Source organism: Podarcis erhardii, assembly GCF_964252035.2.
Source record: "Podarcis erhardii genome assembly, chromosome: 14".
NCBI classification, from domain to species: domain Eukaryota; kingdom Metazoa; phylum Chordata; class Lepidosauria; order Squamata; family Lacertidae; genus Podarcis; species Podarcis erhardii.
In genome coordinates, this window is record NC_138503.1 from 41,506,416 (window position 1) to 41,524,707 (window position 18,292).

An 18,292-nucleotide genomic window follows, 5' to 3' on the forward strand; every position below is an offset into this window, starting at 1 on the left:
ATAATACCCCAGCACTTTGGGGGATAATGCTGTGTTTCTACAATGACTAAGCTTTTAATTGATGCTGGCGAGGGAGACGAGGTCAGCTTTCTTCCATCTCATAAGGGCAACTCACATTAATAGCGTGTGATAAGGACACTCCTGTTGGGTGCAGAGGGCATCTCCATGCCCTTTCATGCTTCATGCTTGCTAAACAAAATGAGAGCAGTGAGCAGAAGACTAGATAGGAGCTGACTCCCAAGGAAAGCATTTGTCACTGGTAATGAGTTCTCCAGGGGACGAGGCTCTGCTTGTTTGGCACAGATACCACCGTAGCAACACAAACAACAGAAACATATTGCCCTGCTTATGGACTTCCCCATAGACACATCATTATCCACCATGGGAAGCAAGATGCTGGACTAGATAGAGCCTGGATGTGGGGACGATTGGTCCTCCAGATGCTGTTGAACTATCATCATCCTCTGATGGGAGTTGTAGCTCAGCAACATCTGGAGGGTCAAACGTTTCTCATTCCTGAGTTAGACTTTTAGCCTGATTCAGTAGGCGTCTTAGGTATGTATTTAGTAAGGACAGTCCCTATTATCTAGTAAATGCCTCACTGCCCATATTCATCTCATGGTGGTGATCAGTTCAGGCTTCAAGAATGTAAGAAGCGCATTAAGGACCTAAGAAGAGCCTGCAGGATGAGGCCAATGGCCCACCTAGTCCAGCATCCTGTTCTCACAGTGGACAACAAGAAAGCAGGATTTGAACATGAGAGCACTCACTCCTTCTTGTGCAAGCTGCACCTCCAGTTTCCAGTTCCTGGTTTTGGGCAGTATTCTGTCCCAGCCAACAGTCGAAGATGGGGTTTGCATCAAGTGAGGCAGGTGTAATGGGGGGTGGGCTTGTGGCAAGTCCTGAGATACCAGATCACATACCAATAGCACCAGTTCCAAATCCAGAAATGTAAAGATTATTGTGCTAATTTTACTGGTTATAATGCTAGCACTTCTTCCCCAGTTTCTAATATTCCTGTTACACTGCAGCACCATGTTGTGTTATGGAACTGAGGCTTTAAAAAAAAATCATTCCACCACATTGTGCTAAAGTTTAAAAGGGTGGGGAAAGACCTTATTTTGCCAGTGCAAAACTCAAGCAATTTTCCCAGTTAATTGGGTTGCAAATGGATTCCCCCCCCCTCAAAACAATCAACACCAGAAACAAGTGCTAAATCTCCACTAGATTTCCAGAAGTGGCTTTCACATTATGGGGATGACCACCCAAATGCAGTCAGACTCAGCTCAGGTTCCAGAAAGGCAAAATCAAACACAGCAGAGGGCAAGTCTGGACAAACAAGGTGAACATAACACCTAGTCTAGATGATGGGCTTGAATACTACTCCTATATACCATCCAAGTGTCCCCATTTTCCAAGAACAGTACCAGAATTACAGAAGCCATCCCAGTTTCTAATTTGATCCCAGAATGTCCTGGTTTTCCTTTTTCTTTCCCTCCATGTTTCAGAGAACAATTAAAAATGGTGTATGTCTGTAGTTGCAAAAATGGGAGTCCTGTTTATATGAAGAATAAATCCCTGAACCAAAAGAAGGAAATGTTGATGCTGGCATATAATCTTGAAGGAAAGGCTCACCAATCCACTTTCAATTCTTTAATTCCAATGCTTCTACAGCCAGCAGTTTCTTTGGAAATGCAGGGCGTATCTATTTCTTTACAGCCGTACCTTGATTCTCAAATGGAATCAGTTCTGGAAGTCCATTCAACTTCTGAAAACATTCAAAAACCAAGGCACGGCTTCCAATTGGCTGCAGGAGCTTCCTGCACTCAAACGGAAGCCACATCGGATGTTCAGCTTCCGAAAAACGTTCGCAGACCAGAACACTTACTTCCGGGTTTGCGGCATTCGGGAGCCAAAACATTCAAGTCGTGAGGCGTTCAACAACCAAGGTATGACTGCATTGTAAATGGAGCCTTACACTGTCTACTCAGAAGTAAGTTCTGCTGTGTACAAGGGATGCATTATTATTTCTGAGGCTTTTAAATGGTACACCTGGTGACTGCCTGTTTGTTCCTCAAAACAGAAGCATTTTTTTCCTTTATACCCCTATGCTGTCCTCTCCTGAGATTTCCCATTATCCTTCCTCAGTCTTGCCAAGGGAGTCAAAATTCATTGAAAACATGGTACTTGGAGGCAGAATTATGCAAATTGATTTAATGTGCCTAATGTATTCATAACAAAGAATGGTGGTTGCCTTAACCGATGGCTTTAATTGAATCACAACTCCATCCCTTAATAGATGTTTTAATATTTTAAATAGCTATGCCCAAGGGCCTTTGTGTAGCTCAACAAACTTATGCTAAGCCATCATTAACTTTAGGCATTTTGCCCAAATTGCTATGATGAGTGGAAACAGTACAGTGCTACGGCACAACTGGAGCAAGAAAATGAAGAACCACACAGGAGAAAACAAGAGGAGATTGGGGACAATGGTGGCTCAGTATCAAAATATGCTTGTTCTGTTCTTCAGTGAGCAGGTATTGCACCAGGGCTGGTGTCAGCAAATGGTATCCTTGGGCAGTTGCCAGGGTGCCAACAACCTGGTTCACAGCTCTGAGAAATGCTAGGCAGCAGGGTCTAGCTGCCATTTTAACTTCCCACGTTGTCCAGAACCAAACATCATTCTGGGGCCTTGTAGGAGATTAAAATGGTGCCCCCTGCCCATCTGGAATTGCTTGAAGTAGTGCAGCTGCCTGACATGACCGCTAGTTGAGTGTGTCAGGGTCCACAAGCGGAGGAAGAGGAGGAGGCCATTAGAGAGTGTCAGACTACAATCTGGAAGACCAGGCTTCAAATCCCCATGAACCTCAACTGGGTGGCCTTGGACCAGTCACTGCCCCTTAGTCCTAACCAATCTTGCAGAGTTGTTGCATGGATAATATGGAGAGGGTTAGAAAGAGCCATGAAGATGTGTGCTTTACTGAATGAATGAACCAACGAACGAATGAACGAACAAATGAATATTGGCATTGGCAGTCTGAATGGGAGTGTTTTCCTCCAATCCATTTTATTTATTTTTATTTATTTATTTGAAGATGGCGAATTTATTTATTTGAAGATGGCGAATTATAAACCACCCATTATTCAAAACAGGATTACAGGGTGGCATGCAATTTTTTTAAAAAATGACAGAAACATTGCAAGACAAACTGATACAGTGGTACTTCACGTTAAGTACTTAATTCGTTCTGGAGGTCCATTCTTAACCTGAAACTGTTCTTAACCTGAAGCACCACTTTAGCTAATGGGGCCTCCTGCTGCTGCCGCGCCGCCAGAGCACAATTTCTGTTCTCATCCTGAAGCAAAGTTCTTAACCCGAGGTACCATTTCTGGGTTAGCGGAGTATGTAACCTGAAGTGTATGTAACCTGAAGCGTATGTAACCCGAGGTACCACTGTATGAATAAAAGTAAGAAGACTAAAACTGTTCAACAATCAAAAATGACTGCTAGTAGTATCAACCCCGGGCAATCTGGATAAGGTCTGGAGTGGGGAATACAGAATTAAGGGCCCCACATCACCCTCTACCAGCTGCTACCCCCCCCATGCATGCCAGTTACATACTTAAAACAACAACAATAACTGTGGAATTGTTAATTGTATGAATGCCATCCTGTATAGTTCTACCTGCACTACAAAACTTCCTGAACTCCTATATTAGCTGTCTCCGCCCCCCAAATCTCTGCTGGCACCATAGGGTGAAATTATAGCTTCACCTGCAGCGGATTAGTTATTGATCTGCAGTGAGAGGCCAAGGAGAGGCATGGCTAGTGTACGTTTTCTTTTCTGCTCTTCGTGGCTTAAAAAAAAAAAAAAGGATCATTGGTGAAACAAACAACTTCATTCTCACAGGGGAATAATCCTTTCCAGCGAAAGGCCCTTATAGTACGAACAAGACTCATACGCTTTGGAGAAGCCGGATTGAGGAGCAGGAGTTGGCCAGAGGCTCTTTCCATCTCTGGTGGTGCAGGATGACATCTTGTCTAAGCCAACTGCCTCCAGGTAACAATGGCTTGCTCGCTTTTGAGTTATCGGTTCTTCCATGCACACCCAGAATATTTTTGCGATTTCTTATCTATCCTTGCAACAGTCCTGTGAGGTAGGAAGGTTGCCTAGCAAGAACTTTCTCATCGCTACTCCTAGTGCCAAACTAGATGTGATGCCACACTTTTTTGGAAAAGGCAATAACTGGCAGGGGGCTGATCTGGACCAAGAGAATGCATGAGAACTTTATGGAAGTTGCTTTAGACTGCTTTTAGTATTGTGTTGTAAGGTTGTGTTTTGCTGTTGGAAACTGCCCTTCAGGGTGAAGGGCAGGTAATTAATAACAGTAATCATAAATAATCATAATGTAACTCTTTGCCCTGTCCGTAATACTGATTAGAGATGTTGGAGATATTCGGTTCAGTTCCCATACAAAAGGTGCATCTAACTAATTCACCATTCTCAAAACAATATGTGAAATGAAACGTAGCCATCCGTTGAAATTTGCACTTCTCCAAATTTTGCAATGCATTTCTCAGACCAAATAATGAGGACAAAAATGAATATGCTAGCAGAAGGTGTGCAGGCTTGCATATATTAGTGAAAATAACATACAAAACTTCATTGTGTCACCCGGGGCTTCAAAAAAACCAAAAACCATGAATTGCTGCAGAAATGCTGAGAAATGAGTTTAAGATTGGGAAAATGAGACCCTTAGAGGGGCAAAATTGACAGATCCTTCCATCTGCTAGTCAGGGATGTTGTACTTGCATGCCTTGTGTGTCTATTTTGTATTCTTTTTAAATGTGTATACTGTTTTTTGTGCATTTAACTATTTTTTCCCCATTTTTATTGTTTATTGCAATTGGGTAAAAGGCAATCAATAAATTGATAATCATCCTCATCATCCTGCATTGCATATCCTATACAATACAAATGCAAATAAACATCCAAGACAGAGACGTGATAAATAAATAAAAAATACATTTGGCTGGAAAAGCTGGCTGGAACAAAAATGTCCTTAGTTATTTCAAGAAATGATAAGTAGTGGCTACAGGAGCTGGACTAGATGACATCTAAGTCAACAGTTCTATGGTTCTATAACAAATAATGATTCATTTTCTCTTTTCTTGAAGGACCAAACCACCCATGATCTCAGGCCCACTCACATTGCAACATGCAAATCTTACTCAAGCTCAAAACACTCAGGCCTGCCTGGAGCTGCCAATCACTTTGCAGGGCATTCCAGAATGACAACAAGAGGTTCGCTTCACTTGACCTTTCACACTACGAAGCTATTAACCGGGGTGACAAGGAGGTCCCAGAATACTTTAATTTTGCAAGCGATGTGCTGGATCAATGGTCCAAAGCTGAAAAGGTAACCTTTCTCCCCACTCAGGGTAGCCATTTCCTGCTTTACTGGGGTGATATGCCAAGACAGTGCTTAAATTTGGGAGGAAGGGGGATCCAATAAAGAGAGACACCTCGTTCCTGGCCTCCGCCAGATTTTTTTATATATATATAATATTTTTATTATTTTTAGCATACAAAAATTTTTTAGGACATACCACACAAATTATTATACATATGTCCTTGTTTGGACTTCCTTCAGCATCTCTGATAGCCTTCCGTCTTGATTATTTCTCCTGCAATTCTTAACTTAATATTGCCTTTACCTTTTCTAACAAATCATTTCTCCCTTTCCATTTTTACAATATTTCCTAAATTACTCCTCACAGAACTTTTTGTAGTCCTACAAACGTAATCTGATCATCACAAATACTTTTCAAATACTCAGTAAATTTAGTCCAGTCTTCGGTAAACCTCTGGTCCCGCTGGTCTCGGATCCTTCCTGTTAGTTTGTCTAATTCTGCGTAGTCCATCAATTTCAACCTCCATTCTTCTAATGCTGGTAGTTCTTCTTGCTTCCATTTTTGGGCCGGCCTCCGCCAGATTTTAGCCAAATTGCATCCCCTTTAACCTTCAGAAAAGAGTAGCTAAGATAAGTGTCTCAAAAGATAAGGCAACCGGGAGCCCTCAACCCATTTAGCCACTTAGCTAGGCAAAAGCGGTCATCTTTCACCAGGTCTTTGGCTTTTACTTACCCATGGTCTCTTTGAGTGAATGGGATGTTTTAATCTAGCTCATGGGTAGGCAAACTAAGGCCTGGGGGCCGGATGTGGCCCAATCGCCTTCTAAATTCAGCCTGCGGACGGTCTGGGAATCAGTGTGTTTTTACATGAGTAGAATGTATCCTTTTATTTAAAATGCATCTCTGGGTTATTTGTGGAGCATAGGAATTAATTCATTTATTTTCCACCAAAAAAAATATATAGTCCAGCAAGGTCTGAGGGACAGTGGACCGGCCCCCTGCTGAAAATGTTTGCTGACCACTGTTCTAGCTTGTAAAAAACAGCTCTTTTTGATTTTTCTTTGTTTTATTTTTCTCCAGTTTTAACGTATCTGTTTGCTTGCTTGTTTTTACTGTAAATCACTTAGTTACTTTGGTTAAAAAAAGAGTGACCAATAACAACTTATTCTTGTTATTGTTATTGTTGTTGTTATTATTGTTATTATTACCGCTGCTGCTGCTATTACTCTGTTCTGAAGGTTGCTTACACAAAGCTTACATGGTGGTTAAACTGTGCCCAGACTTTACTGAGCATTCATTCCGATTTGTTTGCACAGCCTGCATTTACGTATTGATAAAAGGGCTGGAGACTTACTTTAATTTTTTGCAAAGGGGGCTGCTGTTGTATGATACAACCTTATCCATAAAGTCTCTACCATAAACTGGAGAACACCCTGAAACTGATGCTGTTTTGCAGGATGGAAGCAGGACATCCAATCCAGCTCTCTGGTGGATAGATGGCAAAGGAAAGGAAGTGAGATGGAGCTTTGAGGAGCTGGGAGTCCTGTCACAGAAAGCGGCCAATGTGCTCTCTGGCCCATGCGGTCTGCAAAGAGGAGATCGAGTGGTTCTCATTCTGCCTCGAGTCCCAGAATGGTGGCTGCTGAATGTGGCATGCATTCGGTCAGGTAAGCACATCTTGGGTGCTCTGGAAACTCGAGAAACTGCTGTAGGTGCCAGTCACAAAATGGCTGCTGTGGGGTTGTATGTAGTATGACATAAATTGGCTGCTGCGTCTAAAAAGGAGACAAAGACACAAAATGGACCATGCAACAGAGGTTCTCCACCACTGCTAAGACTGTGTTCCGTCTTAGAAGAAAAGGGGTGTATAGTCCATCCATCCCCACATACACTTTTCTTCTATACGCCCAGGGATGGAAAGAAGAAAAAGTCCCATCGAAAGAAGAATGGATAATGAAGATGATGGACTATGTGGAGATGGCAAGGCTGACCAAGAAGATGACAAATTTAATAGATAATGTCATAACTTTATAGAATATAATATTAAAGAACATTGAAAAAGTTTAAAAACCTTAGCAGGATTTACATAACACTTGTTTTTTAAAATAACAACAGATAAAAATGAAGTATAACTATTTGGATAAATGTAATTATATGCAGTTTAAAAAGGTGAATTTTGGAAGCCAAGGGAGGGGTAGAGGGAAGTCTGGGGGTTCAGGGAACCCCATAAAGGTACTGATATGACCATGGTTTTATGAAAGTGTGTGTGTGTGTGTGTGTGTGTGTGTGTGTGTGTGTGTGTAAAACGTTTTCCTTGTTGAAACTTTGAAAATATTTTTTTTTCCTAAAAAAGGAAGAAAAGTGGGATAATAAGGTAAAAACACAAGTGAATCCAAAAAACCTAAACACCATTTTGAATGTGTTGGTCTTCTAGGGATTGTGTTCATGCCAGGGACACCTCAGCTGACGGCCAAAGATATCCAGTACAGACTTCAGGTTTCAAAGGCCAAATGCATTATTACCCATGACACCTTGACCCCTGCAGTGGACTCCATTTCGTCTTCCTGCCCCTTTCTGAAAACAAAGTTGCTGCTCTCCGAAGGCAGGAGGGGGGGCTGGCTGAACTTCAAGGAGCTGCTTGAGTGAGTAACAGTGGTTTTATTTATACGGCAGGAGAAATGTACAGGTAGGGTCAAGAACTGGCAATGCTTGGCTCAGCCCACATCTCAACATGCACGTTCTTCAGGTTACTGAATGTGGCCCCTTTGTGATACCACTTTAAACAGTCATGGCTTCCCCCAAAGAATCCTGGGAAATGTAGTTAAGGCTGCTCAGTTGTTAAGAGACCTCTCTTCCCCTCAGAATGCTACTATTCCCAGACTGGTTTAGCAGTCAATTCCTCTTTCCAGGGGATGCTGGGAACTGTAGTTCTCTGAAGGGAATAGGGGTCTTCTAACAATTCTCAGCACCCTTAACACCTTACAGATTTTTGCGGGGAAGGAACGGCTGTTTATAATATTATAGAATCAGAGAATTATAGTGTTGGAACGGACCGTGAGGGACATCTAGTCCAACACCTTGCAATGCAGGAATCTTTTGCCCAATGAGAGGCTCAGACCCACAACCCTGAGATCAGAGGCAGATTTAGGGGAGTGCACCCAGTTTGGCCGCCTTGGGCACTGAGCCGAGAGGGCACCGCAAAAATGACTTAGAACAGAAGGCGAGAGGTGGGGGTGGGCACTGAATTTTGGCATCACACAGGGCGCTGTTGAAATTTGAAATGTCAAAGTTCGCCACTGCTGAGATTAAGAGCCTCATGCTCTACTGACTGAGCATAATAGTACTTGAAGTGTATGACTGGTGACCACAACTGGGATTGGAACGCCACCTGCCCTATAAGTTCCCCACAACTCCTTAGAGCTCCTGATGTAGCATCGCTCTTGGGCGTTATAGGAAGTTAAAATGGCAGGCAGTTTCCCTGATCTGGTCACTACTTCAAAGAATATTGGTGGTGGGGGGTGGTAATTTCCAAGTGACCCTCAAACCTGCAACCAGCTCTAGCAAAGGCCCATCTCATCCAACACCTTGTTCTCACAGTGGCCAACCAGGTGCCTCATGGGAAGTCCACAAACAAAACCTGATTTCAGCTGCCCTCTCTTCACTTGCGATTCCCAAGCAGTGGTATTCACAAGCATACAGTTGCTCGTGAGTGTCTGAGAATGAGCATCGGCACAGGAGGTTCATGTGACAATTGCATGACCGACACATAGGCTCCCACAGTTGGCACTTATGAGGCTGGCCCCTGTTATAGCTTCTGTTTGCACCCTCTGCTGTACATTTAAATACAGAAGACTTGGACATTCACTTCCTTGACCTGTCACCCTTTTTGACTTTCTTGAAGCGTGGCCCCTCCTGATCACAGCTGCGTGAGAACCAAGAGCGATGAACCAATGACGATCTACTTCACAAGTGGAACTACGGGGTCTCCAAAAATGGCAGAGCATTCCCAAAGCAGTTTAGCTCTTGGACTGGCATTATCTGGAAGGTATAGTTCTATAATTTGCTTGTGTTTTTATAAATCTCCAGGAAGCATTAAAGCATTAAACTCTCTCTCTCTCTCTCTGGAGCAGGGATAGACAAATCATTTTTCAGTTTTCTCACTTTCTCATTTTTCCAGTCTTAAATCCAGTCTCCATATTTTGGCAGCAATCTTAATTTAAAAAAAAAAAAATCCTTGTGACAATTTCAGTACCTATTATTTCTCCTAATAAACACAATTTTGTATGCTGTTTTGACAAACATACACATTTTGACAAGTACATTTTGAATACTGTTTACGTCAATATGTGCATATATATATGTGCACACTTTACCCAAATGTAATTCATATTTTTTTGTACACACTGCTGGGTTGGAGGGCTGCTTTGCAAAATTTAGAAAAGTGAGGATTTTTCAGGATAGTGGTGTTTTGGTTCGCCTATTGTTTCCCAAAGTGTGCATTTGGTAAATTCAACTTTTAAATGCAAAGTGAATCAATTTTCTTCCCCATTCCCAAGTTCAAGGGTGGAGAAATTGAACCTGGTGGGCAAAGGAAGTGAGGTTTGCAGGCTGCCACCCATCAACTGATCGTTTCCGTATCCCATATCCTCTCTGAAAGTCTCTGGGCAGAGTGAAAGACACAGGTTTTCTTGTACGTATTAGTGCAGGCTCCCATCTCTCAACTTCTGTCTCTCACAGGTCTTGGCTGGACATAAGGCCTTCAGACATCATCTGGAACATGTCCGATACAGGCTGGGTGAAGGCAGGCCTGGGGAGTGTTTTTGCCCCATGGCTTCGAGGTGTCACCGTCTTTGTCCACAGCATGCCCCAGTTTGAGCCAAGAGAATTCCTAAATGTAAGAATATAAGTCCTATCTTGGGGGGGTGTAAGCTATGTTTCACACTCTCTGCCAACTGGGTAAAAAAACAACACAGACTATGGAACCTTGACCAAGAGAAGTGACCTGCAGGTCGCAGCCAGAGGGCCAGTGTGGCCCTTCAGACCTCTCTGTCTGGCCCTTTGAACTCTCCCCTGGCCTACCACTTCCTGACCCTGCTTCACAGTGTTTTTCCTGGTTGGGAATGGATCCTTGAACTTTGATAGTTCATCTTGTTTGGCTGGATGGAGGACAGACAGTGGAGTATGCCAGCATGTGGATACCAGCCTGCAGTGCAGTGGTTAAGAGAAAAAAATACATTTGTTGCTTTGATCATTTTTGCCCCCAGCCTTACCCAACACTGGCCTATGGCCCTCAGGAGGTTTACTAGAAGCAAATGTGGCCCTCAGGCTGAAAAGGAGTCACTATCAATGTCTTAGGTTCTGAAGCTGAGCTATCACCCAGCCTTGCTCCAGCACAACTGAGAAATTGCCCCACTACCTACCATGTTGCCATTTGAGATGCACTTATTTATTTGAAAAATTATAAACTACACTTTTTATAAAAATAAATATATATCAAGACTGCTGGCAGCATATACACCACGTGATATCTATTAATATCTATAAAACAGTATGCTATAGAGCAGTGTTTCCCAAATGTAGATCTCCAGCAGTTTTTGGACTACAACTCCCATCACCCCTAGGTAACAGGACCAGTGGTAAGGAATGATGGGAACTGTAGTCCAGATACAGCTGGATACCTAAGTTGGGGAAACCCTGGTGTAGTGGATAGAGTTTCAGACTATGGCCTGGGAGACATACCGTAGGTTCAAATCCCCATGCACTCATGAACCTCACTGGTTCATGGTCCAGTCACTAACTCCTACCCTTACCCATGTTGCAGAATTGTTGCGAGGATAAAATGGGTTTGTGGAGCAGAGAGATAATGAACTCTTCCTAAGGCTCTTTGGATAAAGGGAAGGCTCAAAATGTGCTCTTGTTACCCACGAAGCGAAATATATTTTACAATGTGAATTTGTGCTTTTCTTCCCACTCTTCCCTTCCTACTTTCTCTAGACGCTCTCCCAGTATCCAATAACGACAGTGTGCAGCGCCCCGACAGCCTATCGCCTGTTGGTGCAGCATGATCTTACCAGGTACCCTGTGTTATTGTTTTGCATCAGGAATGTAGCCGTTCTTTTGTGATTGGCATCCAGCCTTGGAATGGAAAACACCCCACCTGTATTTGCGCACCACAATGATCCTCCCAGCCTGCACATCAAAGTGCTGCAATCCTGCATCTAGCGCACTATGTACCAATGTGCTGGTGGTAAAAAAACACGGCGTCACCAGTGGTGTAGCGTGGGTTGCCAGTGCCCGGGGCTGCACGGAGGGGGCAGGTGGGAGAGAAATGGACGGAGTATTCATGTACATTCAACCACCTGATGGCGTCCGCGTCACCCGGTGATCACAGCCACAGAGATAAGAAAAGAGCTTTTCCATTGTCTAGAGGGCACACTTCCTGGTTCATGTGGAGAATCCATTTTCAATGGAGCCCAGGGACATTTTAAAAAATAATAATAATTAATGAACACACTCAAACCTCCTCCTCTTATTTCTGTTAAGCTACAAGTTCAAGAGCCTGAGGCACTGTTTGACAGGAGGGGAGCCGCTCAACCCGGAGGTGATGGTGCAATGGAAAAGGCAGACGGGTCTGGATATCTACGAAGGCTATGGACAGACTGAAGTGGTAGGCCCAATTTAGCGGGTCAGCATTCCAAGCAAAAGAAACCAGGGCACAATGTATATCCTTTGTTGTTAGAGCAAAATTGAAGATGCTTAATGCAGTGGAACCCTAACCGAGTTAATGTGCTTAGCCAATGTCATCATAACCATCATCCTTCATAAAGTGTTTAGTTCATTTGTTGCATCTTCCTTCCTAGGAACTCAAAGTAGCGGACAGAGCCACATTTCCCAGAGTTCCCTGGGAAGAGGGTTCTCCTAACAACTTTCATCATCCTTAGTGAACAATTGCTGCCAGGATTCTACAAAGGAAGCCATGACCATTTAAAGTGGTATAATTCTGCTTTAAATGCACAGTGCAAACGGGGCCTAGTTTTTGCATAGAGTACGCCCATTGAAATAAATGGGCCTCAATTAGCCATGCCCAATAATTTCAACTGGTTTACCCTGAGGGGAACTTCGTTAGAGACAGCCCATTTAAAAGCAATCATTAAAACAATAATTTCAGAGTTGTCAAGACAGTATCAAATTGACAGCCATCAAATTCCTGAGCAAACAGGAATGTTAATAATGAGGGCATTCCACAAATGGGGAGCCACCGCTGAGAAGGTTCTGTCACAGGTCTGTACAAACTGAGTTATCTGCCCAAAATTTTAAAGTGGAATAAAAATGCAACTTACAAAGATGATCAAGGGTTTGAAAACTTTTGTTTGCTGCAGGGTATTATATCGCAAAATGAGAGAGGGAAGAAAATTAAACCTGGGTCCATGGGCACACCAGCTCCACCTTATGATGTTCAGGTAAGAGGGCAGCTAATTTGTCAGGTGGGTCTAGTGAAAATATGGAAACAAGAAGAGTTTCAAGAAAGTAGTAATGATATCTGTGTGTTTAGAGGTGTTTCCCCACCCCCACCCCTCTAAACCATAACTGTACTTGCCTTTCCCCCCTAGATTATAGATGAAAACGGCAATATTTTGCCTCGTGGGGAAGAAGGAGACATTGCCATTAGAATAAAATCCAAGAGACCATTTTGTTTCTTTTCCCGCTATGTGGTAAGCAGTTCATTTCTATGCAAGACAGTTCCCTCTGTATAGTTTCCGGAAATCAAATCAAAGCAGACGTTTTGTTTTTCTTGCTACATGTTAAGTGATTTATATACAACACAACGTTTCCCCTTTTAATTTTCGGTATGTCAGATCTAAGTGGCCATTTTGTATTTTCTCTTGCTTCACGGTAAATTTAGATGCGAGTTCTCTCCCCTCTCTAGTTCTGTACACCAAATCAAATCGGCCATTTGGTTTTCTCCCTCTTGTTACTGTATTTTTCGCCCCATAGGACGCACCGGCCCATAGGACGCACCAAGTTTTTTGGGGGGGAAATAAAGAAAAAAAATTATTTCCCCCCCCCCAGGCGCTTGTGGGGCTGGCAGCGGGGAGAAGCGCTCTTCTCCCCGCCGCCCGCCTGCAGACCAGGTCCAGGGACAGCGGGAGGACGCGCTGCGCCTGCCAGCTGTCCCCGGAGCTTGCGGGGCTGGCGGCAGGGAGAAGCACGCGTCTCCCCGCCGTCAGCCTCCAAACCACATCGGGAGACAACGGGATAGCGGCGTTCCGCCTCCCCGCTGTCCCCCGACCTTGTGGGACTGGCGCTGTGGCTCTCCTGAAGCCTGGAGAGCGAGAGGGGTCGGTGTGCACCGACCCCTCTCGCTCTCCAGGCTTCAGCGAAAGCCTGCATTCGCCCCATAGGACGCACACGCATTTCCCCTTCATTTTTGGAGGGGAAAAAGTGCGTCCTATAGGGCGAAAAATACGGTATATGGTAAGGAGTAGCAATTCTCTCTTTGTCAATGTAATTGCAATGCGATGGCAACATTTTTACCGCGGTAATCAGGGGTGGGGAAACTCTTGCCCGTAAGTTTAAATAGGCCTGCCAAGCCTACCCATTTAGTCCACAAGGCCACTTTGCGGCTGGGCCAAAGGGACTTGTGCCATGCTGTGCAAGTCCTTGTAATCAGCTGATCGGCAGAGCTTGAATAGCACAGTACAGAGAGCAAAATGGGTCACCTAATGTCATTGTGGTGTCAATGTCCTTATATTAGGATACTGGATTAGATGTGGCAGTGTCTGGATCGTGCAGGCTCTCCTTACGTTCTTATGATTGCAACTGTCTGTGGACAAACACTGGCTCCCTTGGCCTAAAAGCGAGATGAGTGCCGCAACCCCATAGTCGCCCTTGACTGGACTTAACCGTCCAGGGGTCCTTTACCTTTTTTTGCTGCAAGAGTAGGAATTATTTCCTAGGTAAGAGCAGTAGCCAGATACTCCTAATTCACATAGACATATCATTGTGTTTATTGTAAGGATAATCCAGAGAAAACTGCTACAGTCTTCCGTGGGGATTTCTACATTACTGGAGACAGAGGGCTAATGGACGAAGATGGATATTTGTGGTTTGTTGGGCGATCCGATGATGTTATCATCTCTTCTGGGTTTGTACATTGCAGAATGTGTTACTACAGAGAGGAGCAAGTATTTGTTAATATTTCTAGGCCACTTTCCCACTGGTTAGCCTTCAAAACAGCTAACTGATTTTTAAAGCAAAATGACAATAGATACAAATGCACAAAATACACAGGAAAATGAGAAAGCATGTACAGTGATACCTCGGGTTAAGAACTTAATTCGTTCTGGAGGTCTGTTCTTAACCTGAAACTGTTCTTAACCTGAGGTACCACTTTAGCTAATGGGGGGCCTCCTGCTGCCCCCGCGCCGCCACCGTGCAATTTCTGTTCTCATCCTGAAACAAAGTTCTTAACCCGAGGTACTATTTCTGGGTTAGCGGAGTCTGTAACCTGAAGCGTCTGTAACCGGAAGCATCTGTAACCCGAGGTACCACTGTACAAGGGGAAATGGCTAATTATAAAGAAACAGAACACAAACCAGGAAGCAGATAGATGACTCAAGGCCTAAGGCCTGATGAAATAAAACAGTTTTACTAGTACACCATACCCTCCAACATGTCCAGGCCCAAAACTGGGACTCACGTCTTCTGGGTGAGTTACGTGATCTGCACAAGATCACGGCCCCAAATAAAGTGCTTTGGGAGGTGAGATTGTGGCATGAGATCACACAAGATTGCTGCGCCCAAAATGGCTGCCATGCTTACACATGGAAAAACAGTCCTGGTGGCCACTCCTTGTCACCAGTATGGCAACCGCATTCTGAATTAGCCGTAGTTTCCAAATCACCTTCAGAGTCAACTGGCCTTTTTGTTGTTGTTGCTTCCAGGTATCGTATTGGGCCTTTTGAGGTGGAAAGTGCTCTGATTGAGCACCCAGCTGTGGTTGAATCAGCTGTGGTGAGCAGTCCAGATCCTGTCAGAGGCGAGGTAATGAAATGCTAAATAAGAAACTCAAATCCTATTTAATGCACAGCCTGGGAAGTATGGTTGTCTACAAGGCAGAGGCTGACAGAGGATTTGCAGACTACAAATGTTCCCATCTTTGCATGGTGTCATCATAACAGGGTTACCAACTTTTTTGGATCAGTGGGAACATTGGGAATTTTGGGAAAGTATAGGAATGACATTGCATTGGGGTGTTGGGAAAACAGCAGCTGCTTCACAGGGTAGGGCCTGAACCACTGGATTCAAATTACAAGGAGATTCCGACTAACATTAGGAAGAACGTTCTAATGGTAAGAGCTGTTCGACAGTGGAATGGACTCCCTCAGAAGGTGGTGGACTCTCCTTCATTTTTAAAGAGAGATTGGATAGCCATGTGCCAGAGATTCCTTAGCTGGGATTCTTGCATTGCAGGGGGTTGGTCAAGTTGACCCTTGGGGTCTCTTCCAACCCTTCACAGTTCTATGATTCTACACAGGAACAAAGGAAGCCCTGAGAAAGAGGGGAAGATGCTAAGTTGGAGTTCCTGCAGGAGAGTGACTTGGGCTGTGTTCATGTTCCTTTTTATTTTGCCCTCACTGCATTTACAGTGCTGGGTTCTTTATGTGTTCACATGACATTATCCAAAAGGCTTATGTATTCTGTTTGATGTGTTGCTTCTCAAAACCGGCTTCTCCCTAGTTGGAGTCCTTGAGTTGCTCCTAATTTGTCTCTAGCTGAGATTTAGACACATTTTCATAGGGTAAAGATGCCCAACCCACCTGTGTGTACACAAATAGAAATGAATTACATTAATGAAGCCCTGCTGATGTGAACAGCTGATGGCAGGGGGAGCTGTGAAATGCACCAGGATGGGGACAGCTTCACTATGCTCTAAGGCAGCAATGGAAAAACATCTAAGCATGGAAAGCATTCAGTTCCCACCAAGATCCTTAGCAATTTTCAAGTTGTTGTTGTTGTTTGCAGGGGGCATGGGCGAAGGAACAACCCATGCTCTGGTATAGAAACAGCAAAATTTGTTCCTGAATTAAATTCCTCTCCATATGGTCCTAAAGTCCTCCTGAACGTTAAAAAAACAAAACATTCCTCTTTCATTATTTATTGCTTTCGATCAGTTGCAACATGTACTGATTGTTTTTTATCCTCCTTAGGTGGTGAAAGCTTTTGTGGTCTTATCTCCTTCCTTTGCATCACACAACCCTGAGAAGTTAACCCTTGAGCTGCAAGAACATGTCAAAAAGGTGACTGCTCCATACAAATATCCTAGAAAAGTGAGTTGTGTTAAAAACTGATCCCAAATAATATCCATGTTTGCTTTTAGTATGGACAGGCTTATCAGTAGTGAAGCCTGTGTGGTCAGGAGAGGAGGTCTGTGAAAACTAGTTCCTTAGGAGGGGGCTACTGTGTTTGTGCCTTACCAAGGACTTCCTGGAGGCATCTGATTGGCCACCAGGAAAAGGAGGGTGCTGGGCTGAATGGAACTTCGGTCTGATCTATAGCAGGGCTGCTATTCCCATTTCAGCTTCACCCCTTCAGTGGCCAAATAGCATACTCCGATTTGCCTAACTTTAACGTTTATAGACATTTGCAATTTAATTCTGGTGCTTCCTTTTTTTTCTCCTTCTTCCATCAGATGGAATTTGTCCAAGAGCTGCCAAAAACCATCACAGGCAAAATTCGAAGAAATGTCTTGAGGAAAAAGGAGTGGGGACCCATTTAGTTCTGTGCTGAGGTTAAGGCAAGAGTTCTCCGCCATCAGCATTAGGCTGACATTTAAAATGTGTAGAACCAAGTGTGTGCTAAACTGTGTTAGTTTTAAGAGTATTTAGGTCACAATGTGGGCAGATGTTAAAAGTGATCACCTGATTCCAAACTAATTAATGGTACCTAACACATGCAAGGTTCAGATTAAAAAGGACAAGCAGGGGCTGCAACAAAATGTTGTAGCCAGTGGATGCTCAGCTCTTATCAGAAGTACCCCAGATCAGGGTTCCAGGATATGATCAGCTGTAAGAGTGGGGTGAGCATGAGCAATTCTCCCAGGGTTGTTTTTTAAAAAAAGAAAACAGATTTTTCTTTTGTACTTTTTCTGCAACCTTTGAAGTTCCACCATTTGTGACAGTCACACTCTTTTGTTTCCCAGTGGTTCCGTTTTGGCTACTTTCCTGTTGGCACTTGCCATCTGTGTTTACTATTTAGAGGGAGTGATTTGTTAGAAGGCTTCTCTGGGCTAATTTGTCATGAAAGAATATGGGTGTTGCATACAAGCCTAGACCTGAGCCTGTCATTTAAAAGATGCCTTATAGCACAGATAGGGAGCCTGTGGTCTTCTGGATGCTGTTTGGATTCTGGCCGACATCAACCCCAGCCAGAATGGCCAGTGATCAGCTGACAATTGGCATTGTTGTTTAACATCTGGAAGGCAACAGGTTCCCTGCCCTGCCTTTGAACTGACGTAGGAAGCTGCCTTACACTGAGTAAGACCTTCTCACATAGAATTAGACACAGACTAGCAGAAGTTTTTTAGGATGTTGGACAGGGGCCTTTCACAGCCCTTCCCTGATGTCAGGGCTTGAACTTGGGACCCTCTGCATGCAACACATGCTATAAGCTGTACCACTGAACTGCAGGGGTTGGGCTAGATGACCCTTTGGATCCCTCTCAACTCTACAGTTCTATGATTCTGTGATCCAAGAGACAATTCTGAGCTAGATGGAGTCTTGCCCTTATCCCACTTCATGTATTCCTTTTATATAAGACAGCAACATTACACTGAAATTGCTTGTTCCTTTTTTTAAAGTTGCCATTTTACAAAGTA

At 43.8% G+C, this 18,292-nt stretch overlaps 1 protein-coding gene across 1 annotated transcript; it reads left to right on the top strand.

Moving 5' to 3' along the window:
- The first annotated feature begins 3,950 nt into the window (after positions 1-3,950).
- Positions 3,951-18,240, top strand: LOC309329164 (acyl-coenzyme A synthetase ACSM4, mitochondrial-like). Its single transcript, XM_081839790.1, has 14 exons — positions 3,951-4,061; positions 5,180-5,421; positions 6,872-7,082; positions 7,850-8,057; positions 9,317-9,460; positions 10,153-10,309; positions 11,410-11,489; positions 11,959-12,082; positions 12,795-12,875; positions 13,026-13,127; positions 14,433-14,560; positions 15,360-15,459; positions 16,626-16,745; positions 17,108-18,240. Exons 2-14 carry the CDS (start codon positions 5,221-5,223, stop codon positions 17,192-17,194), a joined length of 1,743 nt encoding a protein of 580 aa, XP_081695916.1. The 5' UTR covers positions 3,951-4,061; positions 5,180-5,220; the 3' UTR covers positions 17,195-18,240.
- Positions 18,241-18,292: the final 52 nt, after the last annotated feature.